Source organism: Oncorhynchus kisutch, linkage group LG3, assembly GCF_002021735.2.
Source record: "Oncorhynchus kisutch isolate 150728-3 linkage group LG3, Okis_V2, whole genome shotgun sequence".
Taxonomy (NCBI): Eukaryota; Metazoa; Chordata; class Actinopteri; order Salmoniformes; family Salmonidae; genus Oncorhynchus; species Oncorhynchus kisutch.
In genome coordinates, this window is record NC_034176.2 from 20,522,193 (window position 1) to 20,547,146 (window position 24,954).

A 24,954-nucleotide genomic window follows, 5' to 3' on the forward strand; every position below is an offset into this window, starting at 1 on the left:
GGCATCAAGTTTAGATTGTAGGATGGCTGGGGTGTTAAGCATGTTCCAGTTTAGGTCGCCTAGCAGCACGAACTCTGAAGATAGATGGGGGGCAATCAGTTCACATATGGTGTCCAGAGCACAGCTGGGGGCAGAGGGTGGTCTATAGCAGGCGGCAACGGTGAGAGACTTGTTTTTAGAGAGGTGGATTTTTAAAAGTAGAAGTTCAAATTGTTTGGGTACAGACCTGGATAGTAGGACAGAACTCTGCAGGCTATCTTTGCAGTAGATTGCAACACCGCCCTCTTTGGCAGTTCTATCTTGTCTGAAAATGTTGTAGTTTGGAATTAACATTTCTGAATTTTTGGTGGTCTTCCTAAGCCAGGATTCAGACACAGCTAGAACATCCGGGTTGGCAGAGTGTGCTAAAGCAGTGAATAGAACAAACTTAGGGAGGAGGCTTCTAATGTTAACATGCATGAAACCAGGGCTATTACGGTTACAGAAGTCGTCAAAAGAGAGCGCCTGGGGAATAGGAGTGGAGCTAGGCACTGCAGGGCCTGGATTCACCTCTACATCGCCAGAGGAACATAGGAGGAGTAGAATAAGGGTACGGCTAAAAGCTAAGAGAATTGGTCGTCTAGAACGTCTGGAACATAGAGTAAAAGGAGGTTTCTGGGGGCGATAAAATAGCATCAAGGTATAATGTACAGACAAAGGTATGGTAGTATGTGAATACAGTGGAGGTAAACCTAGGTATTGAGTGATGAAGAGAGAGATATTGTCTCTAGAAACATCATTGAAACCAGGAGATGTCATTGCATGTGTGGGTGGTGAAATGTGATTGGGTAAGGGAAAAGGAGTAGGTGTGTCTTCTGATTGGCGACTGATGAGTGACACATGTGACTAGGGCAGAAGGAGAGAAAACAAATACACACACAGGATACCTGTATCCGTAACACAAGCACATCATCAACATGAAGGGGCATGGGCAGCTGTGAGGAGGACGGTTTATTCTCCAGGTCTTTTCCAGAACTTCTTGGGGTTAGACCCAAGAGATAGAACTGCTCCTCAAAGTAACTAACTTTGGCCTTCCGGATAGCCTGAGTGTACTTGTTTCTCATTTGCTTGAATGAGAGCCAGTCAGCCTGAGTATACTTGTGCCTTTCGCCAAATTGAATTATTGAGGTGGAGTCACTTTGCCAGATCACAGTCAAACCAGGGGCTGAACCTGTTTTTAAATCTAATTTTCTTTATTGGGGTGTGTTTGTTAACAATACCACTGAAAATATCAAAAAAGAAGGTCCAAGCATCTTCGACAGAGGTGATCAAGCAGATTGCATATCAATTTACAGAGGCCAGGTCGGCAGGTAGCCTAGTGGTTAGAGCGTTGGGCAAGTGACCGAAAGGTTGCTTGATCGAATCCCGGAGCTGACAAGGTAAAAAATCTAATTTTGCCCCTGAGCAAGGCAGTTAACCCACTGTTCCCCAGTAGGCTGTCATTGTAAATAAGAATTTGTTCTTAACTGACTTGCCTAGTTAAATAAATAAAATGAAAGAAGGCATGCTCATTAAAGTTTTTTTAGCAAGCTTCTATGACAAATCAGGACAGGTTGTTTCACTGAACAGCCATTACGAATACAGGCTGCAAAACAGTGATCACTAAGGTCATTGCAGAAAACACCAGAGTAGCTTTTTCTGGGTGTTTGGATTCATACCTTGTGGGATTTAGGGAGTCCCATTGCTTTAGGACTTGGACAGGTGTTTTAGTCATGTCCCAGTTTAGGTCACCTAGCAGTAAAAATCAGACTTAGTGTAAGGGGCCAGGAGAAAGCTTAGTGCGTTTAGTGTACAGGCCAGTGATGATTGTGGATGATAACAACATCAAGTCAAATTGTTTGGGGACAGACTTGGTGGAGACACAGACCACTGAAGGTGTCCCTTGGTAAAGTTTGCCACTCCACCACCTTTGGAAGATCTGTCTTGACGAAAAAAGTTAACCAGAAAGGTTAACATCACCGTTCAAAACACTATTTCTTAACCATGTCTCAGTAAATGACCAACACTTCTGGATTGGCGCTTTACTGAGGAGTGGCTACCGTCTGGCCACTCTACCATAAAGGCCTGATTTGTGGAGTGCTGCAGAGAAGGTTGTACTTCTGGAAGGTTCTTCCATCTCCACAGAGGAACTTCCCAACAACCTCATGGTTTGGTTTTTGCTCTGACATGCACTGTCAACTGTGGGACCTTATATAGACAGGTGTGTGCCTTTCCAAATCATGTCCAATCAATTGAATTTACCACAGGTGGACTCCAATCAAGCTGTAGAAACATTTCAAGGATGATCAATGGAAACAGGATGCACCTGAGCTCAATTTTTTGTCTTATAGCAAAGGGTCTGAATACTTACTTAAACAAGGTATTTCAGTTTTTTAAATACATTTACAAAATTTATACAAACCAGTTTTCACTTTGTCCTTATGGGGTATCGTGTGTAGATAAGGAAAATAATTAATTTAATACATTTTAGAATAAGGCTGTAATGTAACAAAATGTGGAAAAGTCAAGGGGTCTGAATACTTTTAGAATGCACTGAAAGACATTTCCCAAATGATTATTGTGTTATCTAAGCAAATTAGCTTTGATTTAGTTAAACACAATCAGATTTTTTGCAACTGTTTCTATCATGAAATAACTCGCTCTTCTGTGGATAGCAGGATAGTAGTACCTATTGTTCAACTACTGTTCTGTGTGTGCAACATCAAAAACAGTCACCAACCAAGCTCTTTTTCACAGCATACCCCCAACAATATAATGCAATAATTGTGTCATTTAAAAATCATATTTTCATTATTTATGTATTTTCCCTCGATCACTGCAAATTTGTACTCATCAAAGTTTATAGGTTGTTATCAATAAAATGTTGCAAGAAGGTGCACAATGTTCCAGTTGCCTGCTGGGGGGCAAGGAGACCCCTTGGGATTGTTAAATAAATGTTAACTATTTGGTTGTAAAATCATCAGTGGTGGAAAAAGTACCCAATTGTAATACTTGAGTAAAAGTATAGATACCTTTATAGAAATTGACTCAAGTAAAAGGGAGTCGCTCATTAAAGTACAACTTGAGTAAAAGTCTACAAGTATTTGGTTTTAAATATATTTAAGTATCAAAAGTAAATGTAATTGCCAAAATATACTTAAGTTTCAAAATAAATATAAATCTTTCAAATTCCTTATTAAGTAAACTGGACAGCACCATTTTCTTATTTTTTACATTTATGGATAGCCAGGGTTGCACTCCAACACCATTTACAAAAGAAGCAAATGTGTTTAGTGAGTGTGTCAGATCAGAGACAGTAGGGATGTTCTCTCTCAAATAGTTAACATTTATTTAACAGTTGGAATTGGACCATTTTTCAAATGTAACAAATATTTTTGGGTGTTGAGAAATGTATGGAGTAAAATGTACATTATTTTCATTAGGAATGTAGTGAAGTAAAAGTTGTCAAAAATATAAATTGTAAAGTTCAGATACCCCAAAAAACAACTTAAGTAGTACTTTAAAGTATTTTTACTTAAGTACTTTAAAGAACAGAGTATCATCACCTTTTGAAGAACATAGTCAGACCTACAAACTTCCGATTATTCCATGCAAAACAATTGCGCACATCTAGCTCTATCAGTTTTCTACAGCAAGTAACTACATGCTTTACATGATCAGTAAACATCAATTGATCATGCCATTTCAGATATGTTAGGGTAGCCTCACGATATCTCTCAATATTTGTCCACATTAATTGGATATTTAAGTGATATAAGTCAACTATACCTGACAAGTATGAGTGGTGGTGGTGCTGATGTACTAGCTGATGATGTTTACTTTGCAAGATACTGGTAGAAACTTTGAACAGTTAGCTAAACATAGTGGTAAGTAGACCTAATGTACTTTTTCTCCATCCAGTATAGGCTTACCTAGCAATGTTAGCTACATTATCCTCTTTTAAACATTGTTTTTAATAGTGTTTAATCAAAATTACTGCTGACAGACATGATAGGCTATATTGATTGATGAACCACATAAAATTGGCTAGCTAGCTAATAACAGTTCACGTCAGTATGGCTACTTAACAAACTAACTTTTAGGGGATAAACTTCACTGAACAAAAATATGAACAGAACATGTAAAGTCTTCAGGTGAAAGCTATGATCCCTTATTGATGTCACTGGTTAAATCCACTTCAATCAGTGTAGATGAAGGGGAGGAGACAGGTTAAAGAATGATTTTTAAGCATTGAGACAATTGAGACATGACTTGTGTATGTGTGCCATTCAGAGGGTGAATGGGCAAGACCATAGGTGCCTGAACAATCTGCAACAACTGCATCCCCACTTTCAGAATAGGGGTGCAAGCGTATGTATATAAACTCAACATGTAAAGTGTTGGTTCCATGTTTCATGAGCTGAAATAAAAGATCCCAGAAACTTTCCATACGCACAATAAGCTTATTTCTCTCCGATTTTGTGCACAATTTTTTTTCATCCCTGTTAGTGAGCATTTCTTCTTACAGTAGCTATTAGAGTGAAATAATACCATGCTATTGTTTGAGGAGAGTGCACAATGTATGAATAAACCAATTAGGCACATTTGGGCAGTCTTGATGCAACATTTTGAACAGATGCAATGGTTCATTGGATCACTCCAAAACTTTGCATATATAATGCTAGTGGCCAAAGTCTATATTGCGCCTGGCCTGGAATAATTCATTATGCCCTTTCTCTTGCATTTCAAAGATGATGGTACAAAAAAAATACAAAAAAACGATTGTTTTTTCTTTGTATTATCTTTTACCAGATCTAATGTGTTATATTCTCCTACATTCCTTTCACATTTCCACAAACGTCAAAGTGTTTCCTTTTAAAAAGGTATCAAGAATATGCATATCCTTGCTTGTGTAACAGTATAACTTTAGACCGTCCCCTCGCCCATACCCGGGCGCGAACCAGGGACCCTCTGCACACATCAACAACTGACACCCACGAAGCATCGTTACCCATCGCTCCACAAAAGCCGCGGCCCTTGCAGAGCAAGGGGAACTACTACTTCAAGGTCTCAGAGCAAGTCACGTCACCGATTGAAACGCTATTTAGCGCGCACCGCTAACTAAGCTAGCCGTTTCACATCCGTTACACTTGAGCTACAGGCAGTTAGATTTGGGTATGTCATTTTAGGCGAAAATTGGGGAGAAAAAAAGGGGAGATCCTCAAGTTAACAAGGATCGTACCCTTTTTTAAATTTATTTTTTACCTAAAAATACATACCCAAATCTAACTGCCTGTAGCTCAGGACCTGAAGCAAGGATATGCATATTCTTGATACCATTTGAAAGGAAACACTGTGGAAATTTGAAATTATTGTAGGAGAATATAACACATTAGATCTGGTAAAAGATAATACAAACAAAAAAACATGAGTTTTCAAATCTTTGTTTTTTTCATCATCTTTGAGTTGCACAAGAAATGCCATAATATACTTTTGCAGTTTAGGCGCAATTTAGATTTTGGCCACTAGATGGCAGTGGTGTATGTGCAACGTTTCAGACTGATCCAGTGAAGCATTGCAATACTGCACAAATGTACATTTTCAAGTACATAACTATAGAGAACATGCTAAATGATATGGGAATACAAAACTGTAAGTTTACACACTCCCAGGGAGGTCATAAATGATGGAAAATGAGCTTCCCTACAGAAAAGACACTAACCTTCACACATCTAGACGGTGTGTGTGGGGCCAGAAACAGCAAGGGTTCAAACTTTAGAACCCAGTTTTTACATTTGAATATAAAAATAGATTTTATCAAACAAAAATGTGCAAACTTTTATCTCTGCGACCCTCAAGATGACAAATCAGGGCAAGATTACTGAATGTAAGTACATATTTTACCTTCAGAGGTGAATGTATCAAACCAAGTGCTGTGATAAAAGTTTTTGTTGTTGTTGTGCACTCTCCTCAAACAATAGCATGGTATTTTGTCACTGTAATAGCAACTGTAAATTGGGCAGTGCAGTTAGATTAGCAAGAATTTAAGCTTTCTGCACATATAAGACATGTCTATGTCCTGGAAAGTTGGATGTTACTTGCAATGTCATTTTTGTCATATTAGCGCATGTTAGCAACAACCGTCCTGGTATATGGACAACGATCCCGTAGAGGTTAAACAGCATGATCATTACACAAGTGGAACCTTGCACCGGGGACAATAAAAGGACAAGTTTTGTCACACAACACAATGCCACAGATGTCACTCCTACTAAAAAATGCTCACTATGTGTGCGTGTCTGTGTGTGCTTGCGTGCGTGTGTGGGGGCGAATCCATGCATGTGGCAAGGTTGTGTCTTATGGAGCTGATCATTTTAGTGACTGTCCCCCTGTTACTCACTTAAAGGGAGAATCTCCACGCTGTGCTCTCCTGAAAGGGTTCAGAGCCTATGGGAATTCCAGTTATTTTGAAAGAACTCACTTCATTTATTTATCTTAAAAGGCCAATACTAAATGGAAACATGTTCCCTCTTTGTACCACTGAGTTTGTCATAATGAGTACTATTTCACAGACTCCTGAATGGACTGTTTTGTTTTGTACAGTATTATGTACTAAACTAATTTAAAGGTTTTAACCAGTACAGACAATTGTTTTAAATCTTTAAATTACTAATCAGAAATTGAGAGATTGAGTTTTATTGTCTTTCTCATAATTACTAAGCATGGTCTCTGAGGACAACTATCACAACGTAAAAGCTGGTAAGCCTGTAGCTCTTTTAGCTCAAGTGAAATAGAGATGTCTAAGTGATGTTATGACAAAGTGTGGTGATGATAATTTCCTTTGCTATTTCAGTGCAGCACACCTCAGAGAAGTGCATGAAGAAAAATGAAAAGTAAGACCAGCGCCATCCACCTCTCCTCTACAGTGGCGGGGGGCCAGAGGAAGCTTGATGGAAGCAGCTTGACAGTTTACAATGAGGGCTAGAAGGTGAAGGTGGTGTATGAGGTCAACCCTGGTGATGTCTGCACCATGGAGAATGGTGCCCACTCCCAGAGACAAGGTCTGTGCAAGGTCACCAGCAGAGATGGTGGAGGAAACGTGCCCTCTCCATCGGGTGTAGTCACCAACGGCAGGAGACAGAAAGACCTACAGGACCAGAAAGCTGGAAATAACAGTAACTCCATGTTGATGTGTCATGCCTCCATTAGCCAGCCCTGCTCTGGGCCTGAGGACAACTCAACAGAGGCACACAAGACTTTAACAGTGACTTCAACTACGATCTTTGTGGATGCACACACCATCGATGAGTCGTCGGAGACGCACAGCCTTTTGGGTGTAATGGAGGTGCACATTAAGGAGTTTGTCCTCATTGATGATGATGATGACAGTGGCATGTCCCTAAGAGAGAAGACTGTCACTGACATGTCCATCATGGATGTTAACGCTGCAGACCTGGTCTGTGGCAAACTACCGTCCATCACTACTGACACGTCCTCTGAGTGTAAAGAGGAGAGTCTGGCCCCGGAACCTCCACCCCCTGCACTGACACTAAAAAGCAGTCCTGCTGCTTCTTTTCCATTCAATGATCATTCTATCTGTTCCTTTTTATGACCATTTCATCAATTCACACTGTAACAGAGGCAGAGCACAAACTGTAGTTATTTTTAGTTTTTGTAATTTTGTGTTACCATCGGGGGGGACTTTTTGACCTTCCTGAATCAATCACTATTGCCTTCAAAAGCTGCCCACTATTCTGCACAAAATAAGTGTATTGGTTTTAAATGATGGTTATTTGTCATGTTGTCATGTCTCACTTACAGTATGTGTCACTGCAAAGTCTTTGTATCGATTTTGCATTCTTTATAGTGTTGGGTAATATAGTAGTAAAGGTGCATAGTAAATAATCAGCATTTCTCACAGTAACTTTGAATACTTTGAATGCTTCTTGAATCGAACACTGTTATCTGAATGATATGTTCTCTGCACAGAAAGGCCTTGAGTGATCAGGTGTTGATTTCTATTCATGTTCCTTTCGTGTTCTGCTTTCTCTTCTTCACTTCAGATAAACTTTTCTTACTTGAATTGTATGTACAAATCTTTGTCCTTTGTTTATCGTACAATTAATAAACTTCAAATTTTTTGAATTTCTAAATATTCTTTTCAAATGTTAAGTAATCAGAAATCTGAAAAGTAATCAGAAATATAGCTGCGAGCAGCAATAAACGGGGTTCACAGGATGACAAAGGACGCAAGATCAGTTGGATAACAAAGCAAGCACTCTATCATGTAGGATCTATCTACCTTTTATGTCCAATTAGTGATAGCATTACCATGTTTATCTCTCAATACCACAAGGATGTGAAGTTTAGTATTGTGCTCTAGGTTGGTTATCTTTGAATGCAACAAGTAATCATTATTAAAATCATTACTTAATGTATATATTTATACAGTGCCTTGCGAAAGTATTCGGCCCCCTTGAACTTTGCAACCTTTTGCCACATTTCAGGCTTCAAACATAAAGATATAAAACTGTATTTTTTTGTGAAGAATCAACAACATGTGGGACACAATCATGAAGTGAAACGACATTTATTGGATATTTCAAACTTTTTTAACAAATCAAAAACTGAAAAATTGGGCGTGCAAAATTATTCAGCCCCCTTAAGTTAATACTCTGTAGCGGCACCTTTTGCTGCGATTACAGCTGTAAGTCACTTGGGGTATGTCTCTATCAGTTTTGCACATCGAGAGACTGACATTTTTTCCCATTACTCCTTGCAAAACAGCTCGAGCTCAGTGAGGTTGGATGGAGAGCATTTGTGAACAGCAGTTTTCAGTTCTTTCCACAGATTCTTGATTGGATTCAGGTCTGGACTTTGACTTGGCCATTCTAACACCTGGATATGTTTATTTTTGAACCATTCCATTGTAGATTTTGCTTTATGTTTTGGATCATTGTCTTGTTGGAAGACAAATCTCCATCCCAGTCTCAGGTCTTTTGCAGACTCCATCAGGTTTTCTTCCAGAATGGTCCTGTATTTGGCTCCATCCATCTTCCCATAAATTTTAACCATCTTCCCTGTCCCTGCTGAAGAAAAGCAGGCCCAAACCATGATGCTGCCACCACCATGTTTGACAGTGGGGATGGTGTGTTCAGGGTGATGAGCTGTGTTGCTTTTACGCCAAACATAACGTTTTGCATTGTTGCCAAAAAGTTCAATTTTGGTTTCATCTGACCAGAGCACCTTCTTCCACATGTTTGGTGTGTCTCCCAGGTGGCTTGTGGCAAACTTTAAACGACACTTTTTATGGATATCTTTAAGAAATGGCTTTCTTCTTGCCACTCTTCCATAAAGGCCAGATTTGTGCAATATACTACTGATTGTTGTCCTATGGACAGAGTCTCCCACCTCAGCTGTAGATCTCTGCAGTTCATCCAGAGTGATCATGGGCCTCTTGGCTGCATCTCTGATCAGTCTTCTCCTTGTATGAGCTGAAAGTTTAGAGGGACGGCCAGGTCTTGGTAGATTTGCAGTGGTCTGATACTCCTTCCATTTCAATATTATCGCTTGCACAGTGCTCCTTGGGATGTTTAAAGCTTGGGAAATCTTTTTGTATCCAAATCCGGCTTTAAACTTCTTCACAACAGTATCTTGGACCTGCCTGGTGTGTTCCTTGTTCTTCATGATGCTCTCTGCGCTTTTAACGGACCTCTGAGACTATCACAGTGCAGGTGCATTTATACGGAGACTTGATTACACACAGGTGGATTGTATTTATCATCATTAGTTTTGCACGCCCAATTTTTCAGTTTTTGATTTGTTAAAAAAGTTTGAAATATCCAATAAATGTCGTTCCACTTCATGATTGTGTCCCACTTGTTGTTGATTCTTCACAAACAAATACAGTTTTATATCTTTATGTTTGAAGCCTGAAATGTGGCAAAAGGTCGCAAAGTTCAAGGGGGCCGAATACTTTCGCAAGGCACTGTATATACATTGACTGGGCAAACAGCAGGAATTCTGGTTTCTCTTTTTCGCAAATAAAATATCCACTCAGACATCTCTAGGCATTTCTCTAACTACATTAAGAGATGTACTATGGGCCTAAATTTGGAGTAGCTATATGGACTTATGGTTCATGATACATTTTTTAAATGTTTTCTGAAATTTCCAAAATGGAGGAAAATCTATCCAGACCTTATGGGTCCTTGATGCAAATTTGTTCAGTATGGGTAAAGACAACTACGTTCAACGTTTCAAGTCTCTAGGTCAATCAGGGTGGCGGATATGAGGTTTTAAGTGAGACTTTATAACAGCGCTGCCTATAGGCCAACCAGTGCCATTATTTTTTACCAAGTTAATCATGGCCAGTGGTTTCTGTTTGCCAAGTTAGAAAAACGTTACCAATCTATCTTTGAGTTATTTGACTATGAGCAGAATACAGAGATTAACAATATCTTTCACAGCTTCATTATGAACCAATAAATAGAGACCTATGCCTGCTCTAGACATTCTATGTCTATCTAGTTACAATGTTGTGTTACCGTATGTTGCATTCCTCATATGTGCTGCTGGTGGAGAGACCCTAGTGTAGCGTGTTACAGAGGGTCTGGTGGTTTTGAGGGACAGGCTGGTGCTTAATCAGGCCTCTCCAGCAGGCGCAGTGTGAGGTGTGGGCTCACTGGAGGAGTGATAGAGGGAGACCCCACTGAGTCCTGGTGGGCTGGGCGATAGCAGCATGATGGATTTATCTTCCCCTTCCACATTATACTAGATTAACTCGCTACCCAAGAACCAACTGGAAACAGCTCAATGGTGGATGGCTGTTCTCACTGTGTTGACACTATTGGTGCAGTGATGAGCCAGTTTTACTCAATTTCACACCTTTTTTTGTGCATTTTCATGGACAGGGTTTTCCTTTAATTCATGTGACAGAGCACCTAGTGTGGATTGTAGTTATGATGGGTCTCACAAACACTGGATAAAGTTGATTCAAGAAAAGGTAGGATGTATAAACAACTAGGTTGGCCTAGTTAATTTACTTTAATAAATTGAATATCACCAATTGTTAATGTCACTCTTATATCCATGGTTATCATCTAGAGTCTGTTAATTTACCTAGTTTTTACTTTTTTAGTTCATAATGTTATGTTCATTATCAACCCCAGGCAGGTTTGCTGAGCCAAATATAGCTCTTATCAGCATACACAGCATGACCGTGCAATTTGAAAATGTGTTTCAGATGTCTCCCAAAGCGTAGAGTACATTATCACACATGTGAAGTATAACTGAATGTGTCAAAATGCTGATGATGATAGACATGTCCCCAAACCACTAGTGCCAACATCACCATTGAGAAGAGAGAGCGGCGGTTGGATTTCATTGTGACCTCAGCTAACTCTTATACCCTTCTTTCCATCCTGGTTATCAAATCCGCTCAGCGCCATGAGTTCTGCAAGACGGAAATAAATAAAGATGTGTTTACAAAGGATGCGTCTTTGCAATATCTAAGAGAGGGAAATGGACATACTTTGAGAGGATGTATTGGAGAACAGCACTTGTGATCTTGGCCTTTCTTACTCATGCCATTACAGGTGAGTGGATCAAAACAAATCAATCACATTGGTAATATATTCAAATTAATATTGACAGAACCTTTGTAAATCATAATGGTGAAACTCTTACATAGAGCATCTATTTCAATAAATAACAGTTATAGGTGACGGTTTCATCAAACAAAGATTTCTCTTAGTTGTGTATATTTTCTTTATCTTAGAAATGCGAGTGACTGGTCAAACATTGGATGTGTGTGCCACCTGTCACCCTAACGCCACCTGTGAGGAGAAGGTGGATGGTACCGGCAAAGCCTGTAACTGCATGTATGGCTTTGTTGGTAATGGAAGAACTTACTGTCAAGGTGTGTATCTCCAGGTATAAACTCAAGATGAAGGAATGACTTATCTTTTATCTCATGTGTATCAGTTGTATTCATATTATACTAGTATGTATTGATTATTTTATTATTTTACCACTATTCTTCTCTCTTACAGACAAAAATGAATGTCAGATAGGAGCCAATAAGATCTGTGGGCAGCATACTGCCTGCCATAACACCTATGGAAGCTTCTACTGCACCTGCCTGGCAGGATACAGCCCTTCCAACAACATGGCCATCTTCATCCCCAATGATGGAACCCGCTGTCAGGGTAAGTTATAGCGATTACTGATGCTGAATACTTCAGAAGCTTTGTAACATTATGAAAAGAAGGGCGACATAAAAATCATTGCCACTTTGGCAGATATGATATATGATTGTGAGTCTTCTTAAGCTTTATGGACATTAACTTGATGCTAATTTAGAATGAGTGAATGTGCTACAGTCACGCACATATTTGTGCCTAATAACTGGGTACATTACCCAACCACATTAACTAATAATACTAACACAACATTCGTGTTGGTTCTATCTAGACATTAATGAGTGTAGAGTCCAAGGGATCTGTGGTGAGGGGGGTAAGTGCACAAACATGCAGGGGTATTTTAACTGCCTCTGCCAAGTGGGATACCAGGTTCACAATGGAGCAGAGCCATTCCACCCACACCAGGACAAGGCCTTGTGCAAAGGTAAATAACACCAACCACTTGGGCTCAGTATTGTAAGACTTTTCAGTTAAATTATAGGTACAATTCTAAGATAATGGATAATAATCAGAGAGCTGTATGCTTCAAAAATGCATGTTTCAGAATCTCTTTGCCTGCTGCCTTATACTATACTGTAGCCACTGCAATAATTTCATGATTTATAGAAAATTTGCAGAATGACAGTAGTGTTATCAAAAACGATGGTATCTGTAGTGTTGTCCTTTTCTCCATCTGTAGCCATTGATTGTGGGCAGCCTCCCTCGGCTCTGAATGCAGTCCAGCTGTCAGCCACAGGAACACATTACGGCAGCGTCGCTAAATTTGGCTGCTCTGAGGGATTCTTCTGGAAAAGCGGGGAGAACTCCTCCGTTTGTGGGGCAGAAAGTGTGTGGAAGGGCCCAAGTCTTGTTTGTGAAGGTAAAATTAATGACATTTTCCCTCCTAGCATTGTTTCATTTAGATTTTTGCATTCATTCATGTATTTAACATGTGGATGGATGAGTATTTTGTTTGTAGAGAAAAATGTTATCATGTACTGCGTCTAGGAATAGTCACTGGTCAATGTCATTGCTTTGCCTATCAGAGGTTGACTGTGGCTTGCCCCCTGCCCTCCCTCACTCAGTAATGTTGTGGGATCAGAGCACCAGGATAGGCTCTGAGGTGGTTTATCAGTGTAACTCTGGATATTACAATGTGGGAGAGGGAAATGTATCAATATGCACTGCCAATGGACAGTGGGACAAGTCAGCTTTGCTATGTGCAGGTAAAATAAATCTTCTCTCTCAACATTACCATCTGGAATCACTACCTTACATCCATAACTAACTCAGAACTGAATTAACCAAGTGTTTTAACAAATACCTCCTAGGCCATGTTGACCATTCCATTAATTATATTGTGTGTCCAAAATATCAGACATGAATGTTTGCCTGATGGAAATTGCACACTGTTGTAATGCTTTCTCTTTGTAGAGATAACGTGTGGTGATCCCCCTATACTGCCCCACACTGGGCAGGTGTGGAATGGCAGCACAAACCCTGGCAGCACTGTGCTGTTTTACTGTAAAGGAGGGTTTTATAGAGAGGGAGGGGGGAATATTTCCCAATGCACTAGAGATGGTTACTGGACAAAGGCAACGTTGTCATGTAAAGGTAACAGTTTTGCCACGTAATACTTTCTCACATATTCTCTTGTGAAACCTCTTTTGAGATTTTCTGTAATCTATATGTCATGTAGGAATCATATCAGAGAGGCCAAATCTACTACCTATACAAATATCCTGGTGAATAATCTGTTATCTCAACCATTCTCTCATTCTCTGTGTAGAGGTTGACTGTAGTTCTCCCCCTGCCCTCCCTCACTCAGTAATGTTGTGGGATCAGAGCACCAGGATAGGCTCTGAGGTGGTTTATCAGTGTAACTCTGGATATTACAATGTGGGAGAGGGAAATGTATCAGTATGCACTGCCAATGGACAGTGGGACCAGACATCTTTTATATGTGAAGGTAAAATAAATCTTCCCTCACAACATTACCACCTGCAATCAATACCTTACAAGTTATCCATAACTAACCCATAACTCAATTACCCAAGTGCTTTAACAAATACCTCAGAGGTCATGTTGATCATACCATGGAACAATATTGTGTGTGCAAAATGTAAGATATTAATGTCTGCTTGATGGAAATGTGCAGAAATTGCACACTGTTGTAATGCTTTCTCTTTGTAGAGATAACGTGTGGTGATCCCCCTATACTGCCACACACTGGACAGGTGTGGAATGGCAGCACAAACCCTGGCAGCACTGTGCTGTTATACTGTAAAGAGGGATTTCATAGAGAGGGAGGAGGTAATATTTCCTACTGTACAGAAAATGGTTTCTGGACAAAAACAACATTATCATGCAAAGGTAACTGAACATTTCTTACGTACACTGACAGAGATGAAATGATGAGAAATACATGTTTTTTAGCCCCCTGATACAGTAGTAGAAACAAAGCATTATTGATACATAGCTACATGTCTTCATAAGATAAGACCTGTGGTTGAAATGAAAGTGTTGAAAGTCAAATCTAAATGTTCCTTATGCTTTACATCCAGGATACACATAATCATTTCCATACTGCTTTCCCCCTTAGAAATAATGTGTGGCGGTCCCCCTATACTGCCCCACACTGGACAGGTGTGGAATGGCAGCACAAACCCTGGCAGCACTGTTCTGTTTTACTGTAAAGAGGGATTTCATAGAGAGCGAGGGGGGGATATTTCCCAATGCACTAAAGACGGTAACTGGACAAAGGCAACATTGTCATGTAAAGGTAATGCATATGACTTTTCCACATGTTCTCTAGTTCAACCTCCTTTGAGATTTTGTGTAATGTATGTATGAATCATATCAGTGAGGCCAAATCTCCTTCCTATACAAATATCCTGGTGAACAATCTGTTATCTCAACCATTCTCTCATTCTCTCTAGAGGTTGACTGTGGTTCTCCCCCTGCCCTCCCTCCCTCCGTAATGTTGTGAGATCAGAGCACCTGGATAATTAAATGATTTATAGAAAATTTGCAGAATGACAGTAGTGTTATCAAAAACGATGGTATCTGTAGTGTTGTCCTTTTCTCCATCTGTAGCCATTGATTGTGGGCAGTCTCCCTCGGCTCTGAATGCAGTCCAGCTGTCAGCCACTGGAACACATTACGGCAGCGTCGCTAAATTTGGCTGCTCTGAGGGATTCTTCTGGAAAAGCGGGGAGAACTCCTCCATTTGTGGGGCAGAAAGTGTGTGGAAGGGCCCAAGTCTTGTTTGTGAAGGTAAAATTAATTACATTTTCCCTCCTAGCATTGTTTCATTTTGATTTTTGCATTAATTCATGTATTTAACATGTGGATGGATGAGTATTTTGTTTGTAAAGAAAAATGTTATCATGTACTGCGTCTAGGAATGGTCACTGGTCAATGTCATTGCTTTGCTTTGCCTATCAGAGGTTGACTGTGGCTTGCCCCCTGCCCTCCCTCACTCAGTAATGTTGTGGGATCAGAGCACCAGGATAGGCTCTGAGGTGGTTTATCAGTGTAACTCTGGATATTACAATGTGGGAGAGGGAAATGTATCAATATGCACTGCCAATGGACAGTGGGACCAGACATCTTTTCTATGTGAAGGTATTATATTAGTCATTTCTGTGTGGTCATGACACATTAATAACAATTACATATGATACCAACTCTTATATAACCACTATCCCCTTTTCATATTATAGAGATTGACTGTGGGGAGCCAGTATTTATATCCCATGCTAAGACGCTATGGGACCAGACATCGTTGATTGGTAGTGTGGTTTATTACCAATGTGTTGAAGGATATTACTCTACGAGTGGGAAATGTTACACTGAGTGTGGAGAGAATGGACTTTGGGAGGATATAGAAATTCAATGTGAAGGTGCATTTCTATTACCAGCACTATAATGAAGGTCTTTCAAAGACATGTGTTTTCATTTATATTCAAATGCACATTTGCTTTGTTATTGTACTGTATGAGTCATTTTGCTTGAATAACTTAAACATGTACAGTAATGTTTTTGTCTCTTTATGTTTAACCAAACAAACCTCAACTGATTTCTGTGAACAGAGTTAAACTGTGGGGCTCCACTAACCCTTCCCCATACTAACATGCTGTGGGACAATACAACTGTCCTGGGCAGTGTGATTGAGTATGTATGTAAGGATGGATTTTACCAGGAGGGAGGAAATAGTCTCTCAACATGTATATCATCAGGACAGTGGGGAATTGTTTCAATAATATGCAAAGGTACGGTAACAATATCTCACTCTGAAGCAAACCCTATTCTGCTGCGTGATCAATTGTCTGTGCGGGCACACTGTAACAGTTACTGCCGTGAACTCATTATATTGTGTCAAAGTGCTCACATTCAAATTGATGTTGTATGTCTATCATGAATGCGCCCACCTATGTAGTAGATGTGCTTTCAGCACTTACTATTCTGTACCAGAAGGGGGTAATGTTGTATTGGGTAATGGGTTGTAAATTCATGTTTAATCATGATCATGAGTATGATGCAACAAAATAATAAGACTAGTATTTGTGTATACTGTGCAGTGTAATCTAATATTTTATGGTAATCCTCACATAATTCAATTGATCCACCTTGTTTTGACAGCTACATGTGGACCGGCCCCTGCTCTGGCCAACACAGAGGTGGTGCTGCAGAACACAAGTGTTGTGTTCCATCGTTGTCTGGAAGGATTCCACAGCTGGAGAGGAAGAAACACCTCTGTTTGTGACATCACTGGGAAGTGGCAAGCTGCCACAATGCGATGCAGAGGTATGCATTCATAAATCTGTGAACTATAGTTCATTTGAAAAACCTTTTAGTATGTGGAAGGAATTAGTGTAGATCAGTGATTTTTTTCATTCCACTCTTTTTTTAACACATTGTTTCTCATCCCTTGTGACTACCAGAAATCAAGCCTGCCATCAGCGACTTGGTTGTCTTTAATGAAAAATGTTTGCGTTGGAAAGCAGACAAGTATGAAGAAGACACAGAGAATTACAGAGTAAGTTTACCTTAATAACGAGGAACTTAAAATATGATAATATTATTGATTATAAAAAGTGCTCTCTGAACTTCCTACACCTTGACCATCATTATTTGATCTGTCTATCTTTATGTAACAGGTAGTATTTGTGGGATTCAGGGCCTATCAAAGGTCATTCCATGACAAGAGGAAGAAGCTCCTCAGCTCCACTTCAGACCACCCTGAGATCTGCCTGAACCTGCTGCCTGTTACCAACTACACCATCAGCATCACTGCACTGTCTGCCAGGTTCACCTCCACACTCACAACAAACACCAGCCTACAAGGTACACTACAAACACCCTTGACTAACAATGACAATTTGATTAATAAATATTTGAAGATATTATGAGAAACATGGAGGAGAATATTGACTTTGACTTGGATATGAAACCCAATGTTATTAAATGTGTCAATACCTTCTAATCTTATAGTGCCTCAAGCCCCAGAGATTTTATACAGAGAAATTGAGGCTCCATTGCCCACTTTGTGGCTACGCAGATCAGCTAACACTCTGGACCCAATTAGGTAATTCATAATTTTACCTCCAACGCTCTCCCATACTAAAAGCTGATTTTGTATCTTGAAATTTCCCCTCTGAGGTCTGGCTATTACGACACAAACCCTTTTCTCTTTTGTCCCTGGGTTTACAGTTTCTACCAGGTGTTTGTGTTGCCACTGGAGGGGACTCTTGTGTTTGACTGCAGCTCTCTTAACACCCCAGACTTCTCCAGTCAGAGGAAGCCCCATGGACAGTACATCACTGCCCAGCTCCATCTGAGGGATATAGGGAAAGAGATTAACCTGACTTTGGGCGATGGACACTACTATGGAGGGTTCTACAATGCTCCTTTACAGAACGGCAGAGACTATTACATCATATTACGAGCTGTCAGTCAATGGGGAGGGGTAAGACTAACTGCTATGCATTGGAAATAAATGAAATGTGGAGTTTATTCATATAAAAGGAAGGACAGTTTTGAAGGTCATCTTTAACAAATGATTATTGATCATGCTTGTTGATCTTATAGAACTCCTGCATTAATAATTAGTAATTCTGTATGTGCCATTTGAACTATTTTCTAGGCATTCAAGCACTCTTGTGTTATTTGGGCAAAAGTGAGAGGTAAGGGTTCCTTTTCTCATATTTAGCCCACTGTTTTGGTTTAATCAGATTGTTGTATTGATGTTGCTTTCTCTCGTTTGGCAGATATATCCTACATAATGAAGGTTTCATCGCTTTTTGCTGGGGGATCAATTGGAGTCTTTGCTTTGGCCATTTTTCTGGGACACTGTTACACCTGGTAAGATCTATCCTATCCTAGTGTGTATGCCTACATATGACATTTATGATACAGTTGAAGTCGGATGTTTACATACACCTTAGCCAAATACATTTAAACTCAGATTTTCACAATTCCTGACATTTAAGCCTAGTAAAAATTCACTGATTTAGGTCAGGCAGAATCACCACTTTATTTTAAGAATGTGAAATGTCAGAATAATAGTAGAGAGAATGATTTATTTAAGCTTTTATTTCTTTCATCACATTCCCAGTGGGTCAGAAGTTGACATACACTCAATTAGTATTTGGTAGCATTGCCTTTAAATTGTTTAACTTGGATCAAACGTTTCGGGTAGCCTTCCACAAGCTTCCCACAATAAGTTGGGTGAATTTTGGCCCATTCCTCCTGACAGAGCTGGGGTAACGGAGTCAGGTTTGTAGGCCTCCTTGCTCGCACCCGCTTTTTCATTTTTGCCCACAAATTTTCGATAGGATTGAGGTCAGGGCTTTGTGATAGCCATTCCAATACCTTGACTTTGTTGTCCTTAATCCATTTTGCCACAACTTTGGAAGCATGCTTCTCCATTTGGAAGACTAATTTGCGACCAAGCTTTAACTTCCTGACTGATGTCTTGAGATGTTGCTTCAAAATATCCACATACTTTTCCTTCCTCATGTTGCCATCTATTTTATGAAGTGCACCAGTCCCTCCTGCAGCAAAGCACCCCCACAACATGATGCTGCAACCCCCTTGCTTCACGGTTGGGATGGTGTTCTTCAGCTTGCAAGCCTCCCCCTTTTTCCTCCAAACATAACGATGGTCATTATGGTCAAACAGTTCTATTTTTGTTTCATCAGACCAGAGGACATTTCTCCAAAAAGTACAATATTTGTCCCCATGTGCAGTTGCAAACCATAGTCTGGCTTTTTATGGCGGTATTGGAGCAGTGGCTTCTTCCTTGCTGAGCGGCCTTTGAGGTTATGTTGATATAGGACTCATTTTACTGTGGATATAGATACTTTTGTACCTGTTTCCTCCAGCATCTTCACAGGGTCCTTTTCTGTTGTTCTGGGATTGATTTGAACTTTTCACATCAAAATACGTTCATCTCTAGGATTCAGAACGCGTGTCCTTCCCGAGCGGTATGACGGCTGCATGGTCCCATCGTGTTTATACTTTACTTGCGTACTATTGTTTGTACAGATGAATGTGGTACCTTCAGGCATTTGGAAATTGCTCCCAAGGATGAACCTTGTGGAGGTCTACAATTTATTTCTGAGGTCTTGGCTGATTTATTTTGATTTTCCCATGATGTCAAGCACAGAGACACTGAGTTTGAAGGGAGGCCTTGAAATACATCCACAGGTACACCTACAATTCACTCAAATTATGTCAATTAGCCTATCAGAAGCTTCTAAAGCCATGACATAATTTTCTGGCATTTTCCAAGCTGTTTAAAGGCACAGTCAACTTAGTGTATGTAAACTTCTGACCCACTGGAATTGTGATACAGTGAATTATAAGTGAAATAATCTTTCTGTAAACAATTGTTGGTAAAATGACTTGTGTCATGCACAAAGTAGATGTCCTAACCGACTTGCCAAAACTATAATTTGTTGACAAGAAATTTGTGGAGTGGTTGAAAACCGAGTTTTAATGACTCCAACCTAAGTGTATGTAAACGTCCGACTTCAACTGTATGTGGAATTCATTTTCAGTATACTGATAAAATCTGACTTAATACATAGCCTACTTAACTTTCTGTATCCCCTATTCAGGTTTTGTAAGAAGACATGACAGTCATCCTGAGGACTGACTTTTTAAGTTGGGTCACACTTGGTTTATATTAGCATAATGTTCAACGACATTTACCTGTAATATTGTAACTGTGTAAAAATGTGTTTTGTATTGTAGTTCTCTGTACTAAAATAAAGGTAAAAAATGTTTTGTCATTGTTTATAGAGTTTTATTATCAGCAATATCATAAATAATATGTTCTTAAAATACATAGAAACACATGCAATACAATGCATTTAAACGTTTTACTCTGTTGGTTTGCTACATTTTTAATGACAAGTTTCGAAAAAGGCAACAGTAAACATGTAGTCATCCACAAATTATGCAGCACCCCGCTTGGGCCAGTCAGTGTAATTTTGCTAATTCCGGATCTCTGTGGCAAGACGCATCATTCACACAAGTTTCATCGAAATCAGGCCAGTGGTGTCTGAGATATCACATAGGTTAGCTAGACTCATATCCTTGAGCATGTCTGCCAAATTTCAGCACTCTGAGTCAAACAGATCAAGAGATTTAAATATGTGCCCATTATAGTGCTACCATGTGATCAATGTGAATGTTCTTGCATATGGTGAGTCTTGACAGTGTTTGCAACATGTGTACCAAATTGTGTGACAATGTGAATATCCTTGACTTATTTATATGTGTTTATGTGCCAGACCACACCCACGTGAATGTTTATTGGTCAATAGAAGCCATTTTATTTGAGGTAATAGTCTGAAAAATATTTAATCGAGAGACCATTGTCCATAGATGACAAATATCAAGTTTCATGCATATCGGTAATTCGGTGCCAGAAGAGTAGCGTTTTAAGTGTTTTTCACAAAATGCAAAATGGCAGACCTTATGGGTCCCTGAAGGGAATGTGTTCATTGTGAGGAGAGCAGACGTGGCACCACAGGTTCAAAGGTGTATTTTCTGTGGCCTGGAGTTTTCCCTTATCTCATGACCTGGTCAGGTAATTTGTGGCCTATGACAGGGTCCACAATGATCTTTTTGGGCCAGTTGGTCAAAAGTCTACAGGCCTGAACAAAATTTCTACTGGCCCGGACATGGTGTACACTTTAAATGCATTGGGGTCATGCAGGGCCTATAGCTTGGCATGCTTTCTCTGTATATGCAGCTATTAATAGTCTATATTTATAATAAATAAATACAAAAATCATTTGGTGGGTGCTTATATTTGCCCTATTTCACACTTGTGAATTGCATTAATACACACTTGTGAATTGGAAATGTGATTTTTGCATATCCCAGCTCTCCCTGAGAAACCTTTGGAGAGTGGGATTACGGCCAGGGTCTGCCATTATTAACGGCAATCCTGGAGCAATTAGGGGTTTAGTGCCTTGCTCAAGAACACATTGATAGATGTTTCACCTTGTCAGCTCATGGATTTGAAACAGTAACTTCTCGGTTACTGGCCCAAAGCTCTAACCGCTAGACTACCTGCCGCCACCTTTAAAAAGCTGTTTAATATTATTTAAAAAATGTAAGTCATTACTCTATTCTTAAGAATTGCATTGCATTCGATCAATTTTTTGATTATTATTCTTTTTTACATGTCAAAATAGCATGCTTCCCCTTTAAGAGAACTGCGTTCCAAAAGAAATATCGACCTGAGGTGCGTTCAGTTCGCTTGAACGTTTGCTACTTTGCAGAACGGTTTGTACTGAACTATACGTTTCCCCAAAACGTTCTTGAACATACTTTGAGGTAGGTTTGCTCCCATTTGGTGGGTGTGGCTTGAAGCAATGACCGACATATCTAAAGGGAAGTGGCCATGCTGACAGCGTTCCCCAACCTCTACCTGTTTACAACTGGTCATTCAGTACAGCACTGTTTCCGTTCAATTGAATGTTTCAGGATGTAAAAACATACTGAACTCAGCCCAAACCTCCAGACGAGCTTCAATGACATACAACACTCCTTCCGTGGCCTCCAGCTGCTCTTAAATGCAAGTAAAACTAAATGCATGCTCTTCAAACGATCGCTGCCTGCACCCGCCCGCCCGTCTAGCATTACGCCTCTGGACGGCTCTGACTTAGAATATGTGGACAACTACAAAAACCTGTGTTTGATTAGACTGTAAACTCATTTCAGACTCACATTAAGTATCTCCAATCCAAAATTAAATCTAGAATCGGCTTCCTATTTCGCAACAAAGCATCCTTCACTCATGCTGCCAAACATACCCTCGTAAAACTGACTATCCTACCGATCCTTGACATAGCCCCCAACACTCTACTCAGCAAATTGGATGTAGTCTATCACAGTGCCATCCGTTTTGTCACCAAAGCCTCATATACTACCCACCACTGCGACCTGTATGCTCTCTTTGGCTGGCCCTCGCTTCATATTCGTCGCCAAACCCACTGGCTCCAGGTCATCTACAGTGGGGAGAACAAGTATTTGATACACTGCCGATTTTGCAGGTTTTCCTACTTACAACGCATGTAGAGGTCTGTATTTTTTTTTATCATAGGTACACTTCAACTGTGAGAGACTGAATCTAAAACAAAAATCCAGAAAATCACATTGTATGATTTTTAAGTAATTCATTTGCATTTTATTGCATGATATAAGTATTTTAATAGATCAGAAAAGCAGAACTTAATATTTGGTACAGAAACCTTTGTTTGTAATTACAGAGATCATAAATTTCCTGTAGTTCTTGACCAGGTTTGCACACACTGCAGCAGGGATTTTGGCCCACTCCTCCATACAGACCTTCTCCAGATCCTTCATGTTTCGGGGCTGTCGCTGGGCAATACGGACTTTCAGCTCCCTCCAAAGATTTTCTATTGGGTTCAGGTCTGGAGACTGGCTAGGCCACTCCAGGACCTTGAGTTGCTTCTTACGGAGCCACTCCTTAGTTGCCCTGGCTGTGTGTTTCGGGTCGTTGTCATGCTGGAAGACCCAGCCATGACCCATCTTCAATGCTCTTACTGAGGGAAGGAGGTTGTTGGCCAAGATCTCGTGATACATGGCCCCATCCATCCTCCCCTCAATATGGTGCAGTCGTCCTGTCTCCTTTGCAGAAAAGCATCCCCAAAGAATGATGTTTCCACCTCCATGCTTCACGATTGGGATAGTGTTCTTGGGGTTGTACTCATCCTTCTTCTTCCTCCAAACACAGCAAGTGGAGTTTAAACCAAAAAGCTCTATTTTTGTCTCATCAGACCACATGACCTTCTCCCATTCCTCTGGATCATCCAGATGGTCATTGGCAAACTTCAGACGGGCCTGGACATGCACTGGCTTGAGCAGGGGGACCTTGCGTGCGCTGCAGGATTTTAATCCATGACGGCGTAGTGTGTTACTAATGGTTTTCTTTGAGACTGTGGTCCCGTCTCTCTTCAGGTCATTGACCAGGTCCTGCCGTGTAGTTCTGGGCTGATCCCTCACCTTCCTCATGATCATTGATGCCCCACGAGGTGAGATCTTACATGGAGCCCCAGACCGAGGGTGATTGACCGTCATCTTGAACTTCTTCCATTTTCTAATAATTGCACCAACAGTTGTTGCCTTCTCACCAAGCTGCTTGCCTATTGTCATGTAGCCCATCCCAGCCTTGTGCAGGTCTACAATTTTATTCCTGATGTACTTACACAGCGCTCTGGTCTTGGCCATTGTGGAGAGGTTGGAGTCTGTTTGATTGAGTGTGTGGACAGGTCTTTTATACAGGTGCAGTTAATACAGGTAATGAGTGGAGAACAGGAGGGCTTCTTAAAGAAAACTATCAGGTCTGTGAGAGCCGGAATTCTTACTGGTTGGTAGGTGATCAAATACTTATGTCATGCAATAAAATGCAAATTAATTACTTAAAAATCATACAATGTGATTTTCTGGATTTTTGTTTTAGATTCAGTCTCTCACAGTTGAAGTGTACCTATGATAAAAATGACAGACCTCTACATGCTTTGTAAGTAGGAAAACCTGCAAAATCGGCAGTGTATCAAATACTTGTTCTCCCCGCTGTAGATGACTTGGAGCCACTGTATAAGTCTTTGCTAGGTAAAGCACCACCTTATCTCAGCTCACTGGTCACCATAGCAGCACCCAACCGTAGCACGCACTCTGGCAGGTATATTTTACTGGTCATCCCCAAAGCCAACTCTCCCTTTGGAAGCCTTTCCTTCCAGTTCTCTGCTGCCAACAAATTGCAAAAATCACTGAAGCTGGAGTCTTATATCTCCCTCACTAACTTTAAGCATCAGCTGTCAGAGCAGCTTACCAATCATTGAACCTGTACACAGCCCGTCTGTAAATAGCCCACCCAACTACCTCATCCCCATATTGCTTTTTCGTTTTTTTGCTCCTTTGCACCCCAGTATCTCTACTCGCACATTCATCTTCTGCACATCTATCACTCCAGTGTTTAATTGCTAAATTGTAATTATTTCACCACTATGGCCTATTTATTGCCTTACCTCCCTAATCTTACTTCATTTGCACACACTGTATTATAGATGTATCTATTGTGTTATTGACTGTACGTTTGTTTATCCCATCTGCTTTATGTTGGCCAGGTCGCAGTTGTAAATGAGAACTTGTTCTCAACTGGCCAACCTGGTTAAATAAAGGTGAAATAAAAAAAGAATCAAAGAAC

General features: G+C 40.3%; 2 protein-coding genes across 17 annotated transcripts; both read left to right on the forward strand.

Moving 5' to 3' along the window:
• The first annotated feature begins 5,454 nt into the window (after positions 1-5,454).
• On the forward strand, positions 5,455-7,630 carry LOC116361924 (paralemmin-2). The gene has a single exon (XM_031816321.1). It carries the CDS (start codon positions 7,049-7,051, stop codon positions 7,628-7,630), a length of 582 nt encoding a protein of 193 aa, XP_031672181.1. The 5' UTR covers positions 5,455-7,048.
• A 3,185-nt stretch (positions 7,631-10,815) lies between these two features.
• susd1 (sushi domain containing 1) lies at positions 10,816-20,500 on the forward strand. 16 transcript variants are annotated; one of them, XM_031818675.1, is made up of 23 exons: positions 10,817-11,023; positions 11,463-11,615; positions 11,798-11,938; positions 12,072-12,227; positions 12,493-12,645; positions 12,901-13,080; positions 13,247-13,426; positions 13,635-13,814; positions 13,990-14,169; positions 14,394-14,573; positions 14,803-14,982; positions 15,297-15,476; positions 15,648-15,827; positions 15,926-16,105; positions 16,295-16,474; positions 16,845-17,009; positions 17,147-17,241; positions 17,363-17,549; positions 17,697-17,790; positions 17,916-18,171; positions 18,349-18,388; positions 18,473-18,566; positions 20,327-20,500. In XM_031818675.1, the coding sequence occupies exons 2-23, from the start codon at positions 11,561-11,563 to the stop codon at positions 20,343-20,345; spliced, it is 3,255 nt and encodes a 1,084-aa protein (XP_031674535.1). In that variant the 5' UTR covers positions 10,817-11,023; positions 11,463-11,560; the 3' UTR covers positions 20,346-20,500. The 16 variants fall into 16 exon arrangements, 12 of the variants coding, with proteins under 12 accessions (XP_031674535.1, XP_031674546.1, XP_031674562.1 ...); XM_031818686.1 differs by having other exon boundaries at positions 13,286-13,426; XR_004208303.1 differs by lacking the exon at positions 10,817-11,023 and having other exon boundaries at positions 11,162-11,615; positions 17,987-18,171.
• The last annotated feature ends 4,454 nt before the right edge of the window (positions 20,501-24,954 follow it).